This window comes from Vombatus ursinus, unplaced genomic scaffold (genome assembly GCF_900497805.2).
Source record: "Vombatus ursinus unplaced genomic scaffold, bare-nosed wombat genome assembly UNPS02012147.1, whole genome shotgun sequence".
Classification (NCBI taxonomy): domain Eukaryota; kingdom Metazoa; phylum Chordata; class Mammalia; order Diprotodontia; family Vombatidae; genus Vombatus; species Vombatus ursinus.
This window is the reverse complement of record NW_020951925.1, coordinates 1,725,966-1,745,324: the sequence shown is the minus strand read 5'-3', so window position 1 is coordinate 1,745,324 and position 19,359 is coordinate 1,725,966. Positions and strand designations below refer to the sequence as shown.

Here is a 19,359-nt window from a genome sequence, read left to right as displayed (position 1 = left end):
TTCTTTCTTTCTTTCTTTCTTTCTTTCTTTCTTTCTTTCTTTCTTTCCTTCTTTCTTCTTTCTTTCTTTCTTTTTTGGCTAGCAATTGGGGTTAAGTGACTTGCCCAGAGTCACACAGCTAGTGAGTGTTGTATGTCTGAGGCTGGATTTGAACTCACGTCCTCCTCACTCCAGGGCTGGTTCTCTATGCACTGCACCACCTAGCTGCCCCAAAAGAATGAAAGGCTCATCTTCTATTTTTTCTTCCTTGAGGCAACCAGGGTTAAGTGACTTGCCCAGGGTCACACGGCTACTAAGTGTCTGAGGCCAGATTTGAACTCAGGTCCTCCTGACCCCAGGGCTGGCTCCCTATCTGCTGTGCTGCCTAGCTGCCCCTGTCCCTCACTTTCTTCATCTGTTAAATGAGAGCATTCTTTCCTTTTCAGTTTCAAATAAATGATCCTGTGATCTTATGCTCATGGGCACGTCCTTTCCCTCTCTGGCCTCAGTTTCCTCTCTTGTAAAATGAGTGGGTTTGCACTGAATGGCATGTGCCTTCCCTTCCAGTGCTTGGTCTACAATCCCATGACCCTCTGAAAGCTTGGCTTTTGTCCAAAGGGGAATGAGATCTGTCACTGATGGTTCAGAGACTTCCACCCATGAGAGGTGGCTCCAACCCAAGCTGGCGGGAGGCAGCTTCAGATGAAGCCTCTCTCCCACTGATCTGTTGGGCAGACAGGGCAGTGCTAGGCAGTACAAGAGACCTTGGGTCCAGAGTCAGCAACACTGGGATCATTTCTGTTTCTGTGCGACCTGGGAAAAGCCCCTGTCCCTCTGAAGACTTCAGCTCCCCTCCTTTGAAATAGGAGGGGGTCAGACTTGGCCGTCTTGGAGGCCTCTCTGGGCTCCCGTGTATCGGAGGAGGGGCCACAAAATGTGGCTGTCCGTCAACTATGCAGCTTCAAGGGCCTCATGCCCAGGGAAGCGTGTCTTGGTTTGAGAAATCCACCCCCTGTTGGATGTTCCTCCAAGAGTCTCCATTGATTCTGGCCCTAAACAGAAAGATGCCCAGTGACCCAGGGCTCATGTTGTTTTCTTAGAAATGAGCATGAATTTGATTTAAAACAACTCTTTATTGATCAAAACAGCAAAACCATGACCACCCTATAGAAAATTGTAAAATGGTGGTTGGTTTTGTTTTTCCTCACTTGTGAGAACCAGGGAAACCCACTGGCTCTGGGGTGGTTTGGCGGCCAGAGGGGCACACCATGATCTTTCCTCAGATCAGTATTGGAAGGTAGAGTCTCTAGGTGTTGGCAAGGAATCTGGACCCACGAGGCTCGTTAATGTGGCTCCTTGGCTTCAAACTCCTAGAAATGGCACCCACCCCTGCTCTGTGGGAGGGGAATCTCTCTCAGACATGATATTGTTTTTATCCGGTCAAGCCTAGTGGCCTCTGGGATAGATGTTTGCATTGTAGTGGGGCTCTTTTCCCCACGAGCTGCAGAAACATGTTGGTATTGAGAGGAAAGAGCCCTGGCCTGGAATGAGGACCATTTAAGCCTTCACCAGCTCACTGTGTGACCTTAGTCCTCTCTGGACCTCAGCTTGCTTATCTACTAAATGTGGGGTAAGTTACTGATCTCTACGGTCAAAGGGTCATAGATAGAAAGGTGTAAGGACCTCTCAACCCCTTCATTCTACCCTTCAATGTTGCAATGAAGACCGAGCTTTTCTTTTTTTTTTTTTTATTTGGTGAGGCGATTGGGGTTAAGTGACTTGCCCAAGATCACACAGCTAGTAAGTGTTAAGTGTCTGAGGCTGGATTTGAACGCAGGTCCTCCTGATTCCAAGGCCAGAGCTCTGTACACTGAGCCACCTAGCTGCCCCACACAGAGCTCTTCTTAAGTGATTCCATGTGGCTCAGTGGGAAACAGAATCAGGAGAGATGTCAGTTCCTCAGACGTCAGTGAGGGGCCAATGGCGAGGCCTTTCACGCCTCTCAGCTGGATTTTCCTCATTTGTGAACTGGGCACCACGATCCCTGCAGTGCCCCCCGCACAGGGTGGCTATTTTGGGGCCCTGCTGAAGCCACGTGCTTGGCAAACACTATAGGACCATCTGGGGATGTTGAGGCCCAGGAGGCTGGAGTGATTTTCCTGGGGCTCTGGTCTCTTTGCAGGTCATCGATGCGATTGCCCAGGCCATCTCCCAGACTGCAGGCTGTGCCTTACTGGACGTGGATGCAGGTCCTTCCACCAACCGGACGGTGTACACCTTTGTGGGCACCCCTGAAGATGTCGTGGAGGGGGCCTTGAAGGCCGCTCGGGTAGCATTCCAGCTCATCGACATGACCAAACACAAAGGTGAAAGGAGAATGGAGAGGTGGACACCCTGGGCACTCTGGGAGTCAGCCCTGCAGCTTGGGCCCTAGGCTTGTGGTGCAGTGGTTAGAGCTAGGCCTGGAGGCAGGAAGATCTGGGTTTGAATCCCACCAGCAGCATGTGTAGGCCTCAGCCTCTCCTGGTTTTCTTTGTACTTGCCTCCCAGGGCTGTTTGGGGCTCAGATGAGACAGTATTTGTACAAGCCACTGGCCCAGGGCCCAGTGGCTTCTCCCAGGAGGGGCCCTGGCTCTGGCTTAGATCTGGGGAGCCTGACCCCCGAAAGGGGCGGGATCAAGTTTTTTGTCTTCTTCTGCCTCCTCCAATGATTTCAGGTGGTCCTCCTTAGACAAAGCCTCCATCTAGCTCATGGGAAGAGCGCTGAGGACCGGGCCTTTGCCTCTGCCGTGCCTCGGGTAGGACACGCCCTCCTCCGGGGGCCTTGGCTTTCTCCCTGGTCCAATGAGGAGCTTAGGTTGGTTCACCGTTGAGGTCCCTTCCTGCTGTAGAGCCAGGAGCCGGACAGTCCCCTCTGCATCTCGGAAATAAGGGAGGTGAAGCCCAGAGAGGACAAGGGGCTGACCCAGGTCTCCCAGCTCTAGGGCTGTGATCCTCGGGCGTGGTCTGTGAGGAGAGCCTAGCTGTGCAGTGTGGCTTACACTGGTGTGTTTCTGGATTTTGTGAGCTTGGCGCCCTCTTTGCTGCTGACCTTGATTTGTGGCAGCTGTGGAGGCTAAAGGTGTGGTGAAGGTGGGGATCGGAACACCGATGGCCACCAGCTCCCCTTTGCCAGCCTTCGCTGCCAGGCTGAGCAAATAAGGTTTGCTTAATCGGCTGCCTGGGCAGAAGGTCACTCAGCAGATAAAGAGGTTCCAAAGTCCCCGCAGGTTGTCTTTCTGATGCCCTCTGGGTCTCAAGGGAAGCTGAGTGATGGAGGGGAGCAGAATAGAATGAGACACATCAAAAAATTCCCTAAGAATTCCTCCAAAGGTGAGCTCCAAAGCTCACCATTTCCTGTGGCCTGAGGGGCAACACATCCCTGCAATACAGACCCTGAGATAGCCGGGAGAGCTCAGGGAACAGACTGTCCTGGAAGTCCACCATTATCGCAGGCGCCCTGTGGCCCACAATTGCCTGGCCGTAGCAGTGATCCACAAAGAAGAGGGGAGCCAGGCTCCCTTCCGTCCACTCTGTGTGATCCCCAAAGATGAGCGAGGAGCCAGGCTCCCTTCCGTCCACTCTGTGTGCATCCCCTCCATGCCCGTGAATGTCCACGCTGCCTCCATTCATTAGAACAAAAGTTTCTTTTTTTTTTTTTTTTAAGGCAGTTGGGGTTAAGTGACTTGCCCAGGGTCACACAGCTAGTAAGTGTCAAGTGTTTGGTCTGAGGCCAGATTTGAACTCAGGTCCTCCTGACTTCAGGGCTGGTGCTCTATCCACTGTGCCACCTAGCTGCCCCAGAACAAAAATTTCTTGAGGGCAGGGGCATTTTCTTTGCATCCCCAGTGTTGAGTATGGTGCCTGGAACAGAGCAGGGGATTAATAAACGCTTGGGGACTGATTGCTCTTGTTCCGCTGTGTAATAGTCCGTAGCCCATTGAATGAGAAAGTCCAGCTCCTTGTATTGAGACCGCCTCCATTTGAGCCCTGATAAAAATAGAATGGGGTTTGTAGAGCCCTCCCCTCACAAGAACTTTGCGAGATGAGTAGTTCAAGGATTATCACCCCATTTTACAGAGCTGGCAGGGACCCTAGAGGTCATCTTGTCCATTTGACAAATAAAGAAACTGAGGCCCAGAGAAGGAAGTCACACGGAAAACTGCTAAAGCTAAGATTCAAACCCAGATCTCCTGAGCAGGAAGGGCATGGGTCTTGGAGTCTGACAGCCTGGATCCAATCTCAGGTTTTCTTCTCTGCACCAGGAGGTGGTGAGACAGACCCCCTCCGGCTCTGCACTTCTGTGATCCTAGCTTTTTCTTCCTTTCCTTTCCGCCTGTGGCCCCCACCTTCACCTTGTCATCCTCATCCCAACTCCTCGTGTAGGTGAACATCCCCGAATGGGTGCCCTCGATGTCTGCCCCTTCATCCCAGTGAAGAATGTTACGATGGACGAGTGTGTTCTGTGTGCCCGCACCTTTGGCCAGCGACTGTCCCAGGAGCTCAGGGTGCCAGGTGAGTTGGGGCAAGAGGGGAGGTCTGCTCCCCATCCTGACTTGTTACCTAGTGGTTGGAGAGTGTTTAAAAATTAAAATGTAAAATTTGTCTTTTGTCAACCCTGGGAGTCATTTCCCCTTCATCCCCACCCCCACTCCCTCCCTGAGAACAAACAGTGACCAGGTGTGACAGAGCCGGCCTCTTTCCACCTTCTTGGCTGGCTCTCTCTTGTGGGAAGAGGACAGTCAGTTTTATCCTTAGGTCTCCCAGACCAAACGTGGCCATTACAAGGAACCCAGCGCTTTGTGTGTGGTTTTTATTTATAATCGGCTAAGAGCTGTGAAGATTGTCCTGGTCTCCTTTCTTCACCTGGCTGAGGGAAGGCCATCACAGTGCGCTGAATCTCGCCATTTCCATTTTCTACACGCTCGCAGATGAACTGAGCTCCTTTTAATGAGGGTACCAGTTGCTTGGTGCCAATGGCGGTCTTTCTTTTTTCTTCCCCTTAAGCTTGTGTGGGGTCATGGAAAAAGTCCTGTCCTGGGCTCCTGGAGCCCTTGGTTCTGGTCCTGATGCTGCTGATAAGGCTGTGGGACGTGGGACCCGGGGCCACATCCCCTTCCCTTAGCCAAGTCCCGCCTCTCTGGGCCTCGGTGTCCTCATCTTAAAATGGGGGTGGTGGACAAGCTGACCTCTCCCCATCTCTTCTGTCTCTAATCTCCTGTGATTTTTAGCAGGTAGCAAAATGAATTGAACTGAGTCCCTGCTTCTTCCCAGAGAGAAGGAATCATGAGTTGAGTGGTCTCCTGTTAGGCTGTTCCATGTGGACCTCTACTGGTGTCTATTAGTCTGACCACTGTCACATGGTCCTCTCGTGGTGTCCCATTAGGCTGTCCTAGGTGGCCCTCTGGTGGTGCCCTGCTAGTCTGACCACTATCCTGTGGTCCTGTCTCCATAGTTTATTTGTACGGAGAAGCGGCTCAGCAGGAACAGAGGAGAACATTGCCGGCAATCCGAGCAGGAGAATACGAAGCCCTGTCCGAAAAAGTGAGTCCCCTTGAATCCTGAGCCCTGGGCCATGTGCAGCGCCGTGTGTGTGTGTGTGTGTGTGTATGGCAGGGGGAGGGGGTCATGGAGCGGAGACCCAGAGACAGTCAGTCAGTCATCAAGCATTCATTAAGTGCCTACTGTGTACCAAGCACTGGGCTACGCCCTGGGGATACAAAGAAGGCAAAGGCCAGTTCCTGCCCTCAAGGAGCTTCTAGTCTAATTGGGAGACAACAAACAAACAATTATGAACAACAAGATGTATAGAGATCACCTGGGATGATCACCGGAGGGAAGGCACTAGTGCTGCCATGGGGGTGGAAGTGGGAGATGACTCTTGCCGAAGGTGGGATTTGAACCAAGTCTTGTAGGAGGCCAGGTGTTGACTTGGCAGGGTGGAGAGGGAGAACACTCTAGGCTTGGGGGACAGCTGGTGTGAAGGCAGGGAGTCGGGGACCTGAATGTCACATGTGAGGAACAGCCAGGATCCTGGTGTTCTTAGATCACAGAGTATGGTGGACGTGGGGTGGGGGGGGAGAGGAAGGGGTAAGAAAACTGGCAACATGGGAGGGGGCCAGGTTGTGGAAGGCTTCAAAAGCTAGAGGATTTTACATGGGCTCCTGGAGGTAATTGGGAGCCACAGAAGTTTATTGAGGTGTGCACACGTATGTGTGTGTGGGTGGGATGAAGTGCTTTAGGGAGATCACTCTGAGGGCTGAGGGGAGGAGGTTTTGGAGTGGAGGGAGATGAGGCAGGCAGATGCCCCAGCAGCTTTATAATAGTCCAGGTGCTGAGGGTTCTGAGGTGCCGAGGGATGCAGACAGTGCCAGAGAAGAGAGAAGGGAGCACATTGGAGAGATGCTTCTGAGGTGAAATCAAATATGTGCAAAGGTGAAATCGACCAGAGATGTTGCAAAAGTGAAATCTATAGAGGTGCCACAAAGGTGAAATCCACAAGAGATGCTTCTGAGGTGAAATCAAAGATGTGCAAAGGTGAAATCGACCCAGAGGCCTTTCAGAGGTTAAATCAACAAGAGATGTTGCAGAGGTGAAATCTACAGAGATGGTTCAGAAGTGAAATCCACAAGAGAAGTTTCAGAGGTGAAATTGACAGACCTTGGCACCATGTTGGATATGGGGTGTGAGCGAGGGTGAGGGGCCCAGGATGACTCCTAGGCTGGGAGCCTGCAGTACTGGGAGGATGTGGGTACCCTCTACAGTAATAGGGAAGGTAAGAGGTGAGGAGAGTTTAGGGAGGAATATAATGAGTTCTGAGACAGAGAAAGAGGAGTCAGGGAGAGAGAGTCACAGGTGGCTGACAATCACAGAATTACATCATCTCAGGGTTTGAAGGAACCTCAAAGACCAGCTAGTCCACCATGCTCACCTGGCATTAGAGCCATGGACCCCTAATAAGAGCAAAGGCAGCGTCCTGAAGTTGGAACCAGGGGAACTAGACTGGAATCTCACCTATGCTGCTCACTGCCTGAGTGACCTTGGGCAAGTCCCTCGCCTCTCTGAGCCTCAGTTTCCTCATACGTAAAATGAGGGGTTTAGACTCTTTGAGCTCTAACTCCAGCTCTATTTCCCTGGGTAAATTAACTGCTTGGTCTCCTAAGCCCTATCATTGGAAAGACCAGTTCTTTTCCCATGTGCCTGGAAGAGTGCTCAGGTCATGAAAGGCATGTGGAGGGGGAGGGGAAGAAGTGGGATGAGTAGGGGCATTTGCCCATCTTCTGGTTCACAGAAGCATTTCCTAAGGTTTTATCCCCAGTGGACAAACAGGTACACAGTCACTCCCCAAAGGCAGACCTCCTACTGACCCTGGGCTCCTCAGCCCCAATGCATTTTGTCCCCACAGCTCCAGAAGGCTGAGTGGGCCCCCGATTTTGGTTCCAGCACCTTTGTGCCCAGATGGGGGGCCACAGCCACAGGGGCCCGGAAGTTCCTCATTGCATTCAATATCAACCTCATCTGTACCAAAGAGCAAGCCCATCGGATCGCCCTGAACATCCGGGAGCAAGGACGGGGGAAGGACCAGGTGAGTACATGCTGGGGGACCTCAGTGGAGCTTCTCCCCTAATAGAATCCTGCCTGAAGAGCAGTAAGATGCAAGAGGGAAGAACCTGTGGTCTTGAGGCCACATGTGGCCCTGTAGGTCCTCAGGTACGGCCCTTTGACTGAATCCAAACTTCACAGAACAAATCCTCTTAATTAAAGGCTTTATTTTGTAAAACCTGGACTCAGTCAAAAGGCCACACCCGAAGACCTAGAAGGCCACATGTCTCCGTGAGGCTGCAGGTTCCCCATCTCTGAGCAAGAGGTTACTCAGAGAGCCTGCCATAATGGCATCTGGTCTACAGCAGAGAGAATCCTGGCTGGAGAGCGGGAAGGCCCCGCCTAGTCCAGGCTCTTTTGGCAGCTAGCTCTGGGACCTTGGACAAGCCTCAGTTTTGTAAAGATTAAAATGGGGTGGGGCTGGACTAGGTGACCTTTGGGGCCCTTCCCAGCTCTCTGGCTGTATGACTAATATGGAGGACACGAGCAGACTTAACAGATTTATAAAGTCAGAGGACAAAGGGACACAGAGGAAGAGAGGAATGTGCTGTTCTGCTTCATTTTTGCCCCCCGGCCTTTCGGAGGTGGCTGTGATCCATGCTCCCTTAGCCCGGGGCAGCTCTAGGACGTGGGGCTCTGGCTACCCCGCCTTCTTCAGACTTCTTTATTATTCCCTTTTTAATATTTAAATCTGTTGAGCCCCAGAGTTTGGTACGGTCTCTGGTCTGATGCCAAAATCTACATTTTATTTACCTCCATATTTGGTCCAGTTTCCTCAACAATGTTTAGTAAATAATGAAGCCTTTCTCCAGTGTTTTGCCCACAGGAATCTTGTGCACCTTTTAATTCCATTATGTGCACTGATGCTCTCCTCCTCTGGTCTGCTCTTTGCTCTGCACATTCCACACTGGGCCTGCCCGCGCCAGAGGCCCGTCAGTTGCTTTCATAGCAATAGGTCAGGGACAATCTGTCTGATCCGATCGATCACTCTGAAAGGGAGAAGGAAGCAGATCCTGTGTTCTTCTCCCTGAGAAACAAAGTGGATGTGATCACAGTCAGACCTCCTTGAGAGCAGGGAAAAGAGTTTGTGAAACAAGTTTCCTTTTGTAGCCTGGGCGACTGAGAAAAGTTCAGGGCATAGGCTGGTACCTGGATGAGAAGAACATTGCACAGGTATCCACCAACCTTCTGGATTTTGAAATCACTGCCCTCCACACAGTGTATGAGGAGACCTGCAAAGATGCCCAGGTGAGCCCCAGGGCTGGCACGGCCGGCCTGCCCACTGCAGAGAATCCCCATGCAGTGCCAGCACAGGCCCTCTGAGGCAGCCAGTGCTTTGCTGACGTGTCTTCCTTCTGGTCTGCCAGGAGCTGAATCTGCCAATTGTGGGCTCTCAGCTGGTGGGCCTGGTCCCTCTGAAGGCCCTTCTCAATGCAGCAGAGTTTTATTGCCAGAAGGAAAGCCTTTTCATTCTGGAGGAGGAGCACAAAATTCGACTGGTAGGCCCAGCCCTGATTTGGCTAAGAGCCAGCCACGGGATCCTGGCAGGGAAGGGGCTCTGGCCACCCCCAACCCACCTTTTACAATAAGGAGGAACTGGAGGCAGAGGGAGATGAGGGTGCAGGGATGGCATCCAGGGCTAGAGCCCAGGATTCCTAGCTCCTAGGCACAGACGCCAGAATCATGGGGATGGATGTGTCCTTAGCGCACACCTAGGCCAACCCTAGGGCTCCTGGAGGCTCTCCTGAGCCCATCCCTGCTTCCACAGCAGCTCCGATGGTTACATCGAGCCTAAACGTGCCTCTTCCCACCACTCCTGGTTCTGCAGCCTTTACCGCCTCCTCCATTCCTCTGACCAGCCTCCCCTCCTAAATAGCTCCTGGCCCAGGAAGCCTCCCGGTGATCATGGAGCCGCAGGTCAGCTCCCACTGGGGTCAGAGCCATCTCGGGCCTTTCCAGCGGTCAGAAGGAACTGCTGGTCGATCGGGCAGCTTCTCATTTTGCTCTTGCCATGTGGTCTCTTGTCATTTCAGGTGGTGAACCGGCTGGGCCTGGACTCCTTGTCTCCCTTTCATCCAAAGGAGCACATTATTGAGTAGGGAGAACTCCCCCTCCCCTCTTGATAGAGCTTGGAGGGAAGAGTACTCAACTCCTTTGGCCTGTATGTCCTGTGACACAGCCAGTGGGCTCTGAGATGAGCCACCCAGAGATGGAGATGGCTGCCTTGGCCTCCCCACTCACGGCCTCTCTCTGGGTGGACCAGCCAGTGAAATGGTATCATGACTCATAGATGGAGAGCTGACAAGTGGGCCGCCTCCAGACCTCATTTTACAGAGAAGGAAACTGAGACCCAGGGAGGTTACCTGGGCAGTAGAGGTGGGCTTCCCCAGGTCCTGTGCTCTGAGGGAGCCCCTCCACGTCCCAGAGAAGAGGGCCCAGTCTCCCAGAAGCCATTGCCCACATTAGGTAGACCCTAGCCATCACTGTGCTCATTGGGAATGCCACTGGCAGCAGTACCGTCGTCCTCTCCAAGGCTGTGGCGTCAGGGTCTGTATCTGAGGTTGGAGCTGGGCACCGGGGAGGGCCACCAAAGGTCATCCACCAAAGCTTTCCACTTGAGTCTCCCTCCCTCTATGAGGCAGGGAAATGATGGACGGCTCATGCCAACAAAGACGCCATCACCTCCAGCGATCAAAGCCCAGTGGGTGGTGCTGCCCTGCCCACTTCCATGGAGTTGGCTTGGCACGGGGAGGGAGTGCAGAGCTCTTTAGAGCCAGAAAGTCCCGGGTCCCTACCTCACTTCGGACACTTAGCTGTAGGGCTTTGGGGAAGCCACTTGACTTAATCTGATCATCAGTTTTCTCATCTGTAAAATGGGGATAAGGATAGGTGGGAGATAGTACTCACCTCACAGGGTTATTCTAAGGCTCAAAGGAGGGGACAGGATAAGGAACATTGTAGACCTGAAGCAGGATACAAGTGGGGAAGAACCCTCCTTCCTTGTCCTTCTGCATTGTCTTTCCCTTCCCGTGAGGCCCTATCAGGGCCCTGGGGTGTCCAAATGTGGAGGTCAAGTCTCAGATCTTCAGCCATCCTGGCCAAGTCACCTGCGCTGGATTTGGTGATCTCTGCGAGGTTCCTTCCAGGCTGGATGTTCTGGGAGCCCAGGCCGCCCTTGGTGTTTGGATAGGGTTTTCACTCGTGAAAAGGGGGAGGGAGGGGAGGAGGAAAGGGGGCAGATCCCACAAGGAACTCCCAGTGGCCTTTGCTTCTCTAAGTGCTGCTTTCATGGCAGCCAATCAATCAATCAATGAGCATTGATTAAGCACCTGCTGTGTGCCGGGCACTGTGCCCAACTCTGGGGATACAGTCCTTCCAAGATGGATCCTGTGCCCTCACGTTTTCTCTCACCTCTTGGCCATAGGTACATGGTTGAGGATGGCGCGATGAGTGGGAGCTTGGTCTCAAAGTCACTTTCTGTTTTTGTCCGTGATGTGGGGGCCCGCTCTGCTGCTCCCGGGGGTGGCTCTGTGGCCGCAGCGGTGGCCGCCATGGTAAAGACTTCCCATCGGAATGGGCGTGGGTTGGGGCTGCCTTTCTGCCTCTCACATGCTGACAGCTTCCAGGTGTGGGGATAGCAGTTGCATTAACCTTCTGGTTCAATCCAATTCAGCAAACACTTATTAAGCACCTGCTGTGTGCAGAACCTTGGAGTGATTCGCAGAGAAAATTAAGAAGTTTGGATGAGATAAGGTCCCTGCCTTCATGGGGCTTATGGTCTCCTCTTAGCAAGGCCTTACCTGATCCTAGGGAGGCTAATCCATACCCTTGTGACCCACAAGGACTCGGAGCCCGTATAACCAATTGGGTCGTCTCCCTCTGGCTAATCTTTGAGTGACATTTGTCTTGGGGCTAGTGGACTGTTGGAAAATCAGCCATTTTCTTCAAGTAAGTACAATACAAAAGCAAAGTTTGGGGACCAACCCTAAAATTACATCGGTATAGGAAACCTCCTGGGAAAGGAAGCTCATCCCCGGATGGGCAGCCTGCCAGGGAGATGGGGCATGGTAGATAGCGAGCAGGCCTCAGAGCAAGAAAGACCTGGGTTTGAGTCTTTCCTCTGCCTCTGCTTCTGGGCAAACCTCCTCTCAGGCTCTAGGACTGAGACTCTAAGTAGCAAAGGGGGTGCTGATCTATATGGGTAGAGGGATTTCCTCACCAGGGAGCTCCTTAGACCAATGAGAGAAAAAGATTTGGAGGGTATTTCTTTAAACAAATTGACTGATTTTCCAGCAGTCAACTAGCCTGAAGCTGAGCAGCCAGAGGAAGCCCGCCAAGTGAGACCCCAAATTAATCTCCTTTCCATGAGGCTTTGGAGGCTGCGCCTTGGCATCCTATCTGTGCTCTTCCCAAACCTACGCTGGGTGGTTTCTTTAGGACTGAGAGACCCCTATCAGAGTGCACCGACCCCAGCCTCTGACTGCTATTTGCCCTTCCCTGCCTCTACTATTTAAGCCCAAAAGAGTGCAAGGGTGACTCGCTAACTGAAAAAAAGAAAGAAAAGAGAAAGAAGCCGCTGGCTAAAGGCCCTGTCTCTTCTCAGGGGGCGGCGCTGGGCTCTATGGTGGGGCTGATGACCTACGGAAGGCGGCGGTTTGAGCACCTGGACCCAGTCATGAGGAGACTCATTCCCCCTTTGCATCAAGCGATGAAAGAGCTGCTAGCAATGGTGGACTTGGACTCAGAGGCCTTCAGCGGCTATATGGTGAGTGACAGGCCTCCTGGGAAGGTGGCGGGCAGCGGGCGCGTGGATGGGAAGCCAGAGGTCCTCAGGGACAGCTGGAAAGGGCATTGGGCCGGAGGGTGCAGGAGAAGCCCGGCATCCCAGAGTGAGAGCTGCAGGGCCTAGGCAGGCAGAATGACTTTCCCCAGCTCATGCGGGTGGTGGCCAATCAGAGACGAGGCTCTGGGACTGAGGCCCAGTGGGTGAAGTGACCTGCCCAAGGCTATCCGGGCCGAGCCAGAATGGGACCCCTGCTTCGGGGCTCCCCGAATTTCCATTGTTCTTTGCACTCTTCCAGGCGGTTTCACCTGCCTCAGAATGGCCCAGCCTTACTGACCATTGCTGCTTGAGCGGCTTGGGGGTAGGACTGGAGCTCAATAATGACTAGATGGGCTGGCATCTGGATCTCTTTTCTCAGTCTAGCCATCTGGTCCAGTTGTCTTTGCACGAGCCTAATCCGGTGAGCCGTCTGGAGTCGTTCCTTTTCCCATCAGTAAAATGGTCGCCATCCTCTTTAGATTACCAAGACCGAGGGAAATGGCAATTCCAAGAGTCCCCTTGGACCAGGGCCCTTGGATCATTCTCCATCAGCCCATCAGGGGCTGAGTCCCATCACACAGACAGTTGGCTGGTTGTGTGAGCCTCGGGGGTGTTCCGAAGGTGGTAACAACACCGGGTGTGATTGTTTCTGCCCTGCCCCCCTAGAATATTCTCTTCTGATAGAATGCATGCACTGTCTTAGAGGGTAGGTCTCTCCTCTAGTCTCTGTATTCCTGCACCTAGCAGAGGGCTTGGCACACAGTAGGTGTGTCACCAGATGCCAGCTGATAGATCAGCCACTTTCGTTGGGTTTGTCTCTTTTCAGGAAGCGATGAAGATGTCCAAAAACACACCTGAAGAGAAGGAAAGGTGTGTGTAGCATTCTCCCTCTGGGCAGACGGTGGAATTCAACTTCCCTGCAATGTAACCGTGGGCCACTAGAGGGTGATGCTGACAACGGGGAAAGGGGTTCCTTCAAAATTGGGTGTAAATTCCATTTATGTGAACTGAGCCAGATTTCAGATGTACTAGGAGAGCTGGTTATTTAAAATCATCCTATTTTAAAGGTGAAGAACCCTTTCTAAAGCAGGCAAAGTCCCCTACTTAATCTTTTTTCTGTTTGTGGAGTTTTGTGAGAGCAGGTTCTGGGTGACCAGACATCTGCCCGTGTTCTCTCAGGCAGGGACTGAGAGCCAGGCGGCTTCTTCTTTCCCTCCAGGCGCACGGCTGCCATGCAGGAAGGGCTGAAAAAGGCCATCGGGGTCCCCTTTGGCCTGGCACAGAAAGTGGATACCCTGTGGCCAACCTTGAAGGAGATGGCGCTTTACGGGAACCTCACGTGCAAATCGGACCTGCAGGTACGGGACCCAGGAGCAGTGTCCACTCCTCCCGTCCAGTGATGTGGCAAAGGCGAGGCCCTGCTCTAGCCTAGTGGCCCCTACACAGCTTCCTGGGCTGTGGCCCTGGCCTTCAGCCCCGTTCTCCCAGCCATTTTGGAGTGGCTCCCCCACAAACCCACATATGGATGAGTGGAAGTCAATGTCTTCAGGGGTTTGTGGTGGAAGGAATGAATGAAAACAGAATGAATTCCCTTGGCATGGTGCGATCGCCTTATTGGTCATACTATTATAGATCGAGAATCGGACAGGACCTGGGGAATCATCTAACCCCTTTGTTGTGCAGATGAAGACAGTGAGGCCTGTGTTGGGCAACCCTGCCTCCTCCCGTCAGGTCACAGCCCACTGCTGAAGTCCATAGGTATGGCTGTTTAAAGTGGCCACCCTTGGCCAATGTAGATCAGAGCCCACAATTTTCATCCTGAAAATGTGACCTGAATCCTGGACCAAAAGCCCTCCTTTGACAACTCCTCATGGCATGGAGACAACCCTGGGTCCTCAGAGCTTGGGCCTACCAAAAGCTCACTGAAGAAAATAATTCCTTAAAAATTAGAATTGGGCAAGTGGAAGCTAATGTCCCTATTCGACATCAAGAATCAACCAAGCAAAAGCAAAAGAGTGAAAAAATAGAAAAAATGTAAAATACCTCATTGGAAAACAGCTGACCTGGAAAATAGATGCAAGAGAGACAATTGAAGAATTTTTTGACTACCTGAAAGCCAGGATCAAAAAAAGAGTCCGGACAGCATTTTTCAAGAAAGCGTGTGTGTGTGTGTGTGTGTGTGTGTGTGTGTGAGAGAGAGAGACAGAGAGACAGAGACAGAGAGACAGAAAAAGAGACAGACAGACACACAGAGACAGAGACACACAGAGACAGAGAGACACACAGAGAGAGACAGAGACACAAAGACACAGGGAGAGACAGAGACAGAGACACACGGGAGGAGGGGGAGAGAGAGACGGAGAGAGAGAGACAGAGAGACAGAGACACATAGGGGGAGGGAGAGAGAGACACAGAGAGAGACAGAGAGAGAAGAGAGAGAGACAGAGACAGACAGATAGACAAACACACACACACACAGAGAAAGAGAGAAAATGCTTTCATGTGCTCTGGAGGTTTGTGGATGACATTCTTCTGATTGTACCAATGCTTAGAACATTGTAGACCCTTAAATGAAATATAAAATCAAACAAGAATTCAGCCTGGTTATCCATACAGGAGAAGCCAAGTGGATGAAGAATGACTGTTGTGCAGACTACAGGTTATGACGTATCCCACCAGGGGACACAGGGTGGTTAGGCTTCAGTGGTTCAAGGTTCCCTTATCTGGTGCTATGCACACTCCATCCAGGGAAGCAGACCCCTGCCCCCACCCCAATCACTCAGGAGACAGTTTTTAGGAGTCGTGTGGCTACGGTAGTCCTCCTTGAATGCAGCCGGGTGCTGAGCTCCTCTGAACCCAGCTTGGGCCTCAGCAGCAGACACACAGCCCGTCCCTGGTCCATACCTACCTGAAGGCCTTCTGGCTTGGCAGGATCTACCGGAGCTGACAGTTTGGCCGTGGCATGTCCCTGAGACCCAGGCCTATCTCCACAGCAGGAAGCATCAGAGGGGCCTCTCTGGGGCCGCTGCCAGGTGGGGAAATCTGTGAATCCTGCTCTCTCCTGATGCCAAAGACTTCAGAAAGGACAAGAGGCCAGGGCCTCCTACGGGGAACCCCCGAGCACGCAGGAAGTGCTCATCCTGTGACACCTTCAGGGATTGTACCAGAAAGCAAAAGTCAAGCCAGGAAGTTTCCACAAAAGTTAGTGGAGAGGTTTCCAGGGTAGCAAAAGTCAGTATTAGCCGGGCTTCCTTCCGGTGCGCTGTGTGTGTGTGTGTGTGTGTGTGTGTGTGTGTGTGTGTGTGTGTGTCTGTGTGTGTGTGTGTGTGTCTGTGTGTCTGTGTGTGTATTTCAGTGTGCTCAGAGCCTCACGCTTGTCCAGACCAGACAGCTGAGGAGCTGAGGACCGGGGCTTAGGAGTCCTGAGGCCTGGGTCTGGCCTCTGACGTCTTTAGAGGTCTGGGTAAAAAAGACAAGAAGGGGGCCCTGAGTCCCTGGAGACTTTAGGGCTTGAGTGAAGAGGCAGGGGAGGCCTCCCTGGGAAGATAGGCAGCACAGGGCTGCCTGTGGAGGCAAGGAGCTGGGCTGAGGTGTGCAGCCACACCTCAGGGACAAGCATCCTTGGGAGAAGCAGGTTAAAGCCATAAGAGACAAAGAGAGACCGCCACCAAATGTGCCCGAATGCCGGGACCCTGCTGGAGGGGAGCGCAGAGGCCATCTGGTCCAACCTCCTGGATTTACAGATGAGAAGAGACTGGCCCAGTCATGTAGCCAACCAGTCAGGAGCAGGGTCAGAACTGGACGTCAGGTCTGAACAGAGAAGGCTGGGGAGCCAGCCCCTGTCTGAGGAGGGTGGGCTGGTCCCAGGATGTGTGACAAACTTTGCTCTGCTTTGGGCTTGTTACAGGTGGCCGCCAAAGCTTTAGAAACAGGCGTTTTTGGGGCCTATTTCAATGTTCTCATCAATCTAAAGGAAATAAGTGATGAACACTTTCGGAGACAGGTGAGAAGTGGGAGGCGGGATGGGGTGGGGTGCCCAGGTAAGCCTCACTGAGCCATAGTCTCATTGGGTAGACCCCATGGGTCCTCCACCTAAGTTGATTAGGCTAAGACATGCAAAGAAGGGGAATGTGGAAATGGAGGAGGGGCAGAAGCATAAGGAGAAATGTGATGGTCCTTACTCTCCAGATGGGGAAACTAAGGGCAATCCTTGTGTCCAAGGATTTCCGGGGTCCAGAGCCACTCTGAGGGCGTCTTTCCCTCCCCTGGCTCACAGCCCCCAGTCGGGAAACCCAGGGTAATGCAGGCCCCTCCTGGGACGCTGTGACTCACTCCTCACTCCATGGATCTCTGAGCTGGAAGAGGGCTCAAAGACATCCCGCCTGAACCACACCCCTCCCACAGAGAGGATGCTTGGCTTTGGTCTGGGGCTCCCTGCTGTCTCTCGTGGAGGAAGCACTTAATGAATGAGTGCTTGCTGGTTGATTGATGACTGCTTCCGCCACACCCCCTCCAAGAGTCCTTGTTGTACCATTGGTAACAAGGGGTCAGCCAGCCTTTGGTGGAAGACCCCCAGTGAGGGGGAGCCTGCTTCCTTCCCCTGCAGCAGCCCATTCCATGGATGAAGCACCGCCATGATAGGAAGGGTCAGGGAGCCATGGCCCCCCTACATCCCCTGGGGCCAAGCAGAATGAGGGAATCCCTCCTCCCAACACAGCGCTCATGGGTTGCTCCCTGCAAGCTCCCCAGTTTTCTCCCTACTCCCACTGAACTCATCTCATCAGTCTTGACATCCTAGTGTGGAGACACATAGAGTCACCATAGCACAGAAGGTTTCACCAAAAGGAGCCGTTGGCCCCCAGAGTCCCGACAGCCAGGAGCTTGAGGCCTTCCCCTGCCCCAGGGCAGCGCCCGGCCTCCATCCTCTGGTCTCCACCCGCCTCCCCAGCTTGTCTCCCCCGTGCCAGCTAGCTGGGCGCTCTCCGCTCCAACCAAACTGGCCGCCGGCTGCTTCCCAGAATTCCGCGTCCCCTTTCCTGCCCTGATGCCTTAGCCTAGGCTGGCCCCTATGCCATGGATAGCTTCATGCCTTTTAATCTCTTTAATGTGTGGCCTTCCCCATTAGAGTGGAAGCTTCCTGAGGCACAGACTGTCTCCTTTAGCTTGTTTTTGGTTCGTTCCTGGGCCTTCTCCTCCTCTCTACTTCTCCAAATGCAACCCTCTTTCAAGACCCTGCTTAAATTTCTATCTCTTTGGTAAAGTCTTCCCCGCCCATCCCAATCAGCCACAAATTTTTTGTCCTGGAAACTCATTTATTTTCAATTAATTCAACGTATTTCCTGAGTGCCAACATTGTCAAATAATCAAATAGTGAACCAAAAGTGCCTATTCAGCACTTCCATCATGCCTAACTCTGGAGCAGGCTGGGCGCTGACAAGGGTCAGTGAGGCATCTCAGGGGAAGCCCCTGCCCTCTCCCAGCAGAGACAAGCAGAGAGGGGGCCGGCATTCCAGTCTGCATAAGTCCATGGGAAGCGCTTCCCTTGTGGTCTCACCTCTGGTTTGCTCTATCGATGCCATCACTGAGCAGTAGAGCCTGCCATAACTTGTGATGGAGCCCCCATAATGTCCCAGCTTTGGATAGCACCAAAAAAAAGCCCGGAAGTGGAAAGATGGCGGCAAGTCATACCAATGATGAGGCCTGACTTTTCTCTAACACCTTTGTCTGCAAAATGCTTTACAAACACACTCCTCCTTGAGCCCCACAACCACCCAGTGAGTTAGGCACCTTATGGATTATTGTCCCTGCTTTAACAGATAAGAAACTTGAGGCTCAGAAAGTTCGAGTGATTTTCCCATTGTTTCAGAACCACTCAGTGGTGGGATTGAAACCTTGGTCTTTCTGGCTTCAAGTCCAGCATTCAGTGCCTGCTCTGAGGCCCTTCCAAGAAGAATCCCATCCATCCATCCATCCATCTGCCCATCCACCCATCCATCTAATAAGGCTTACCTACAAAACCAGGGGTAGACTAGGTGAACTCTAAGATCATGGGATCCTCTTGGGGTAGATGGGACCTCAGAAGTTAAGTGCAGTCCCCTCATTTTACAGATGAGGAAGCTGATGTCCAGGGAAAGGAAATTACTTTTCCCCTGGTCTTAGACTAAAGAGCCACAAGACGTAAGATTCGAACCCTAAACTCCCACTCCAAATGCTTTCCACAAACCAGAAGATCAGAGGTTTAGAGTTGGAAGGACTTTAGAGGTCACTGAGTGCCCCTCCTTCCTTTAGAGATAAGGTAACTGAGGCCCAGAGAAGTTAAGCAAGCTTCCCAAGGTCACACAGGATGTAAATGGCAGAGCTGGATCCAGTCCAGTGGCCTGCTCTGATGCCCTGGTGGCTCTCTTCTTTTCCTCATGTTCTGTGAGTGCTGAGGTTTCTTTTTTTTTTTAAATTTCTGTTTAAAGGAAATGTTTTTAGCTTGTTTCTGAAAATGATACATCCCTTAATTTATCCTATCCAGATGCATGAAAAAATTTCTCACCTCCTGGAGGAAGCTCAGAGCAATGCTGCCTCTGTGCTGGAGTCCCTGGCAGCCCGAACAGAGTGAAGAGCCTGGCACAATCTGGGGAGAGCATGCCAACCTGCCCCATTGTTCCACCTACCCACCCACCCACCCACCTACCCATCCATCCATCCATCCATCCATCCATCCATCCACCCACCCACCCATCCATCCACCAATCCATCTATCCATCTAAGCATCCATCCATCCATCCATCCATCTGTCCATCTGTCCATCCATCCATCCATCCACCCATCCACTTACCCATCCATCCATCCATCCAGCCACCCATCCATCCATCCATCCATCTGTCCGTCCATCCATTCACCCATCCACCCATCCATCCATCCATCCA

At 52.5% G+C, this 19,359-nt stretch overlaps 1 protein-coding gene across 3 annotated transcripts in view; it reads left to right on the top strand.

Annotated features, from left to right (window-relative positions):
* The window catches only part of FTCD (formimidoyltransferase cyclodeaminase), a 20,199-nt gene extending 1,088 nt beyond the window's left edge, over positions 1–19,111 (top strand). For 2 of the 3 annotated variants that reach the window (XM_027857469.1, XM_027857471.1), the window contains exons 2-14: positions 2,162–2,345; positions 4,405–4,533; positions 5,474–5,562; positions 7,424–7,603; positions 8,731–8,868; positions 8,988–9,119; positions 9,654–9,715; positions 11,045–11,174; positions 12,224–12,385; positions 13,269–13,312; positions 13,662–13,800; positions 16,350–16,445; positions 18,963–19,111. In XM_027857469.1, coding sequence (XP_027713270.1) covers positions 2,162–2,345; positions 4,405–4,533; positions 5,474–5,562; positions 7,424–7,603; positions 8,731–8,868; positions 8,988–9,119; positions 9,654–9,715; positions 11,045–11,174; positions 12,224–12,385; positions 13,269–13,312; positions 13,662–13,800; positions 16,350–16,445; positions 18,963–19,049 — 1,572 coding nt within the window. In that variant the 3' untranslated portion in view covers positions 19,050–19,111. Of the gene's footprint in view, positions 1–2,161; positions 2,346–4,404; positions 4,534–5,473; positions 5,563–7,423; positions 7,604–8,730; positions 8,869–8,987; positions 9,120–9,653; positions 9,716–11,044; positions 11,175–12,223; positions 12,386–13,268; positions 13,313–13,661; positions 13,801–14,074; positions 14,576–16,349; positions 16,446–18,962 lie in introns of those variants that run through there. The other variant, XM_027857470.1, reaches the window with a different exon arrangement.
* Positions 19,112–19,359: the final 248 nt, after the last annotated feature.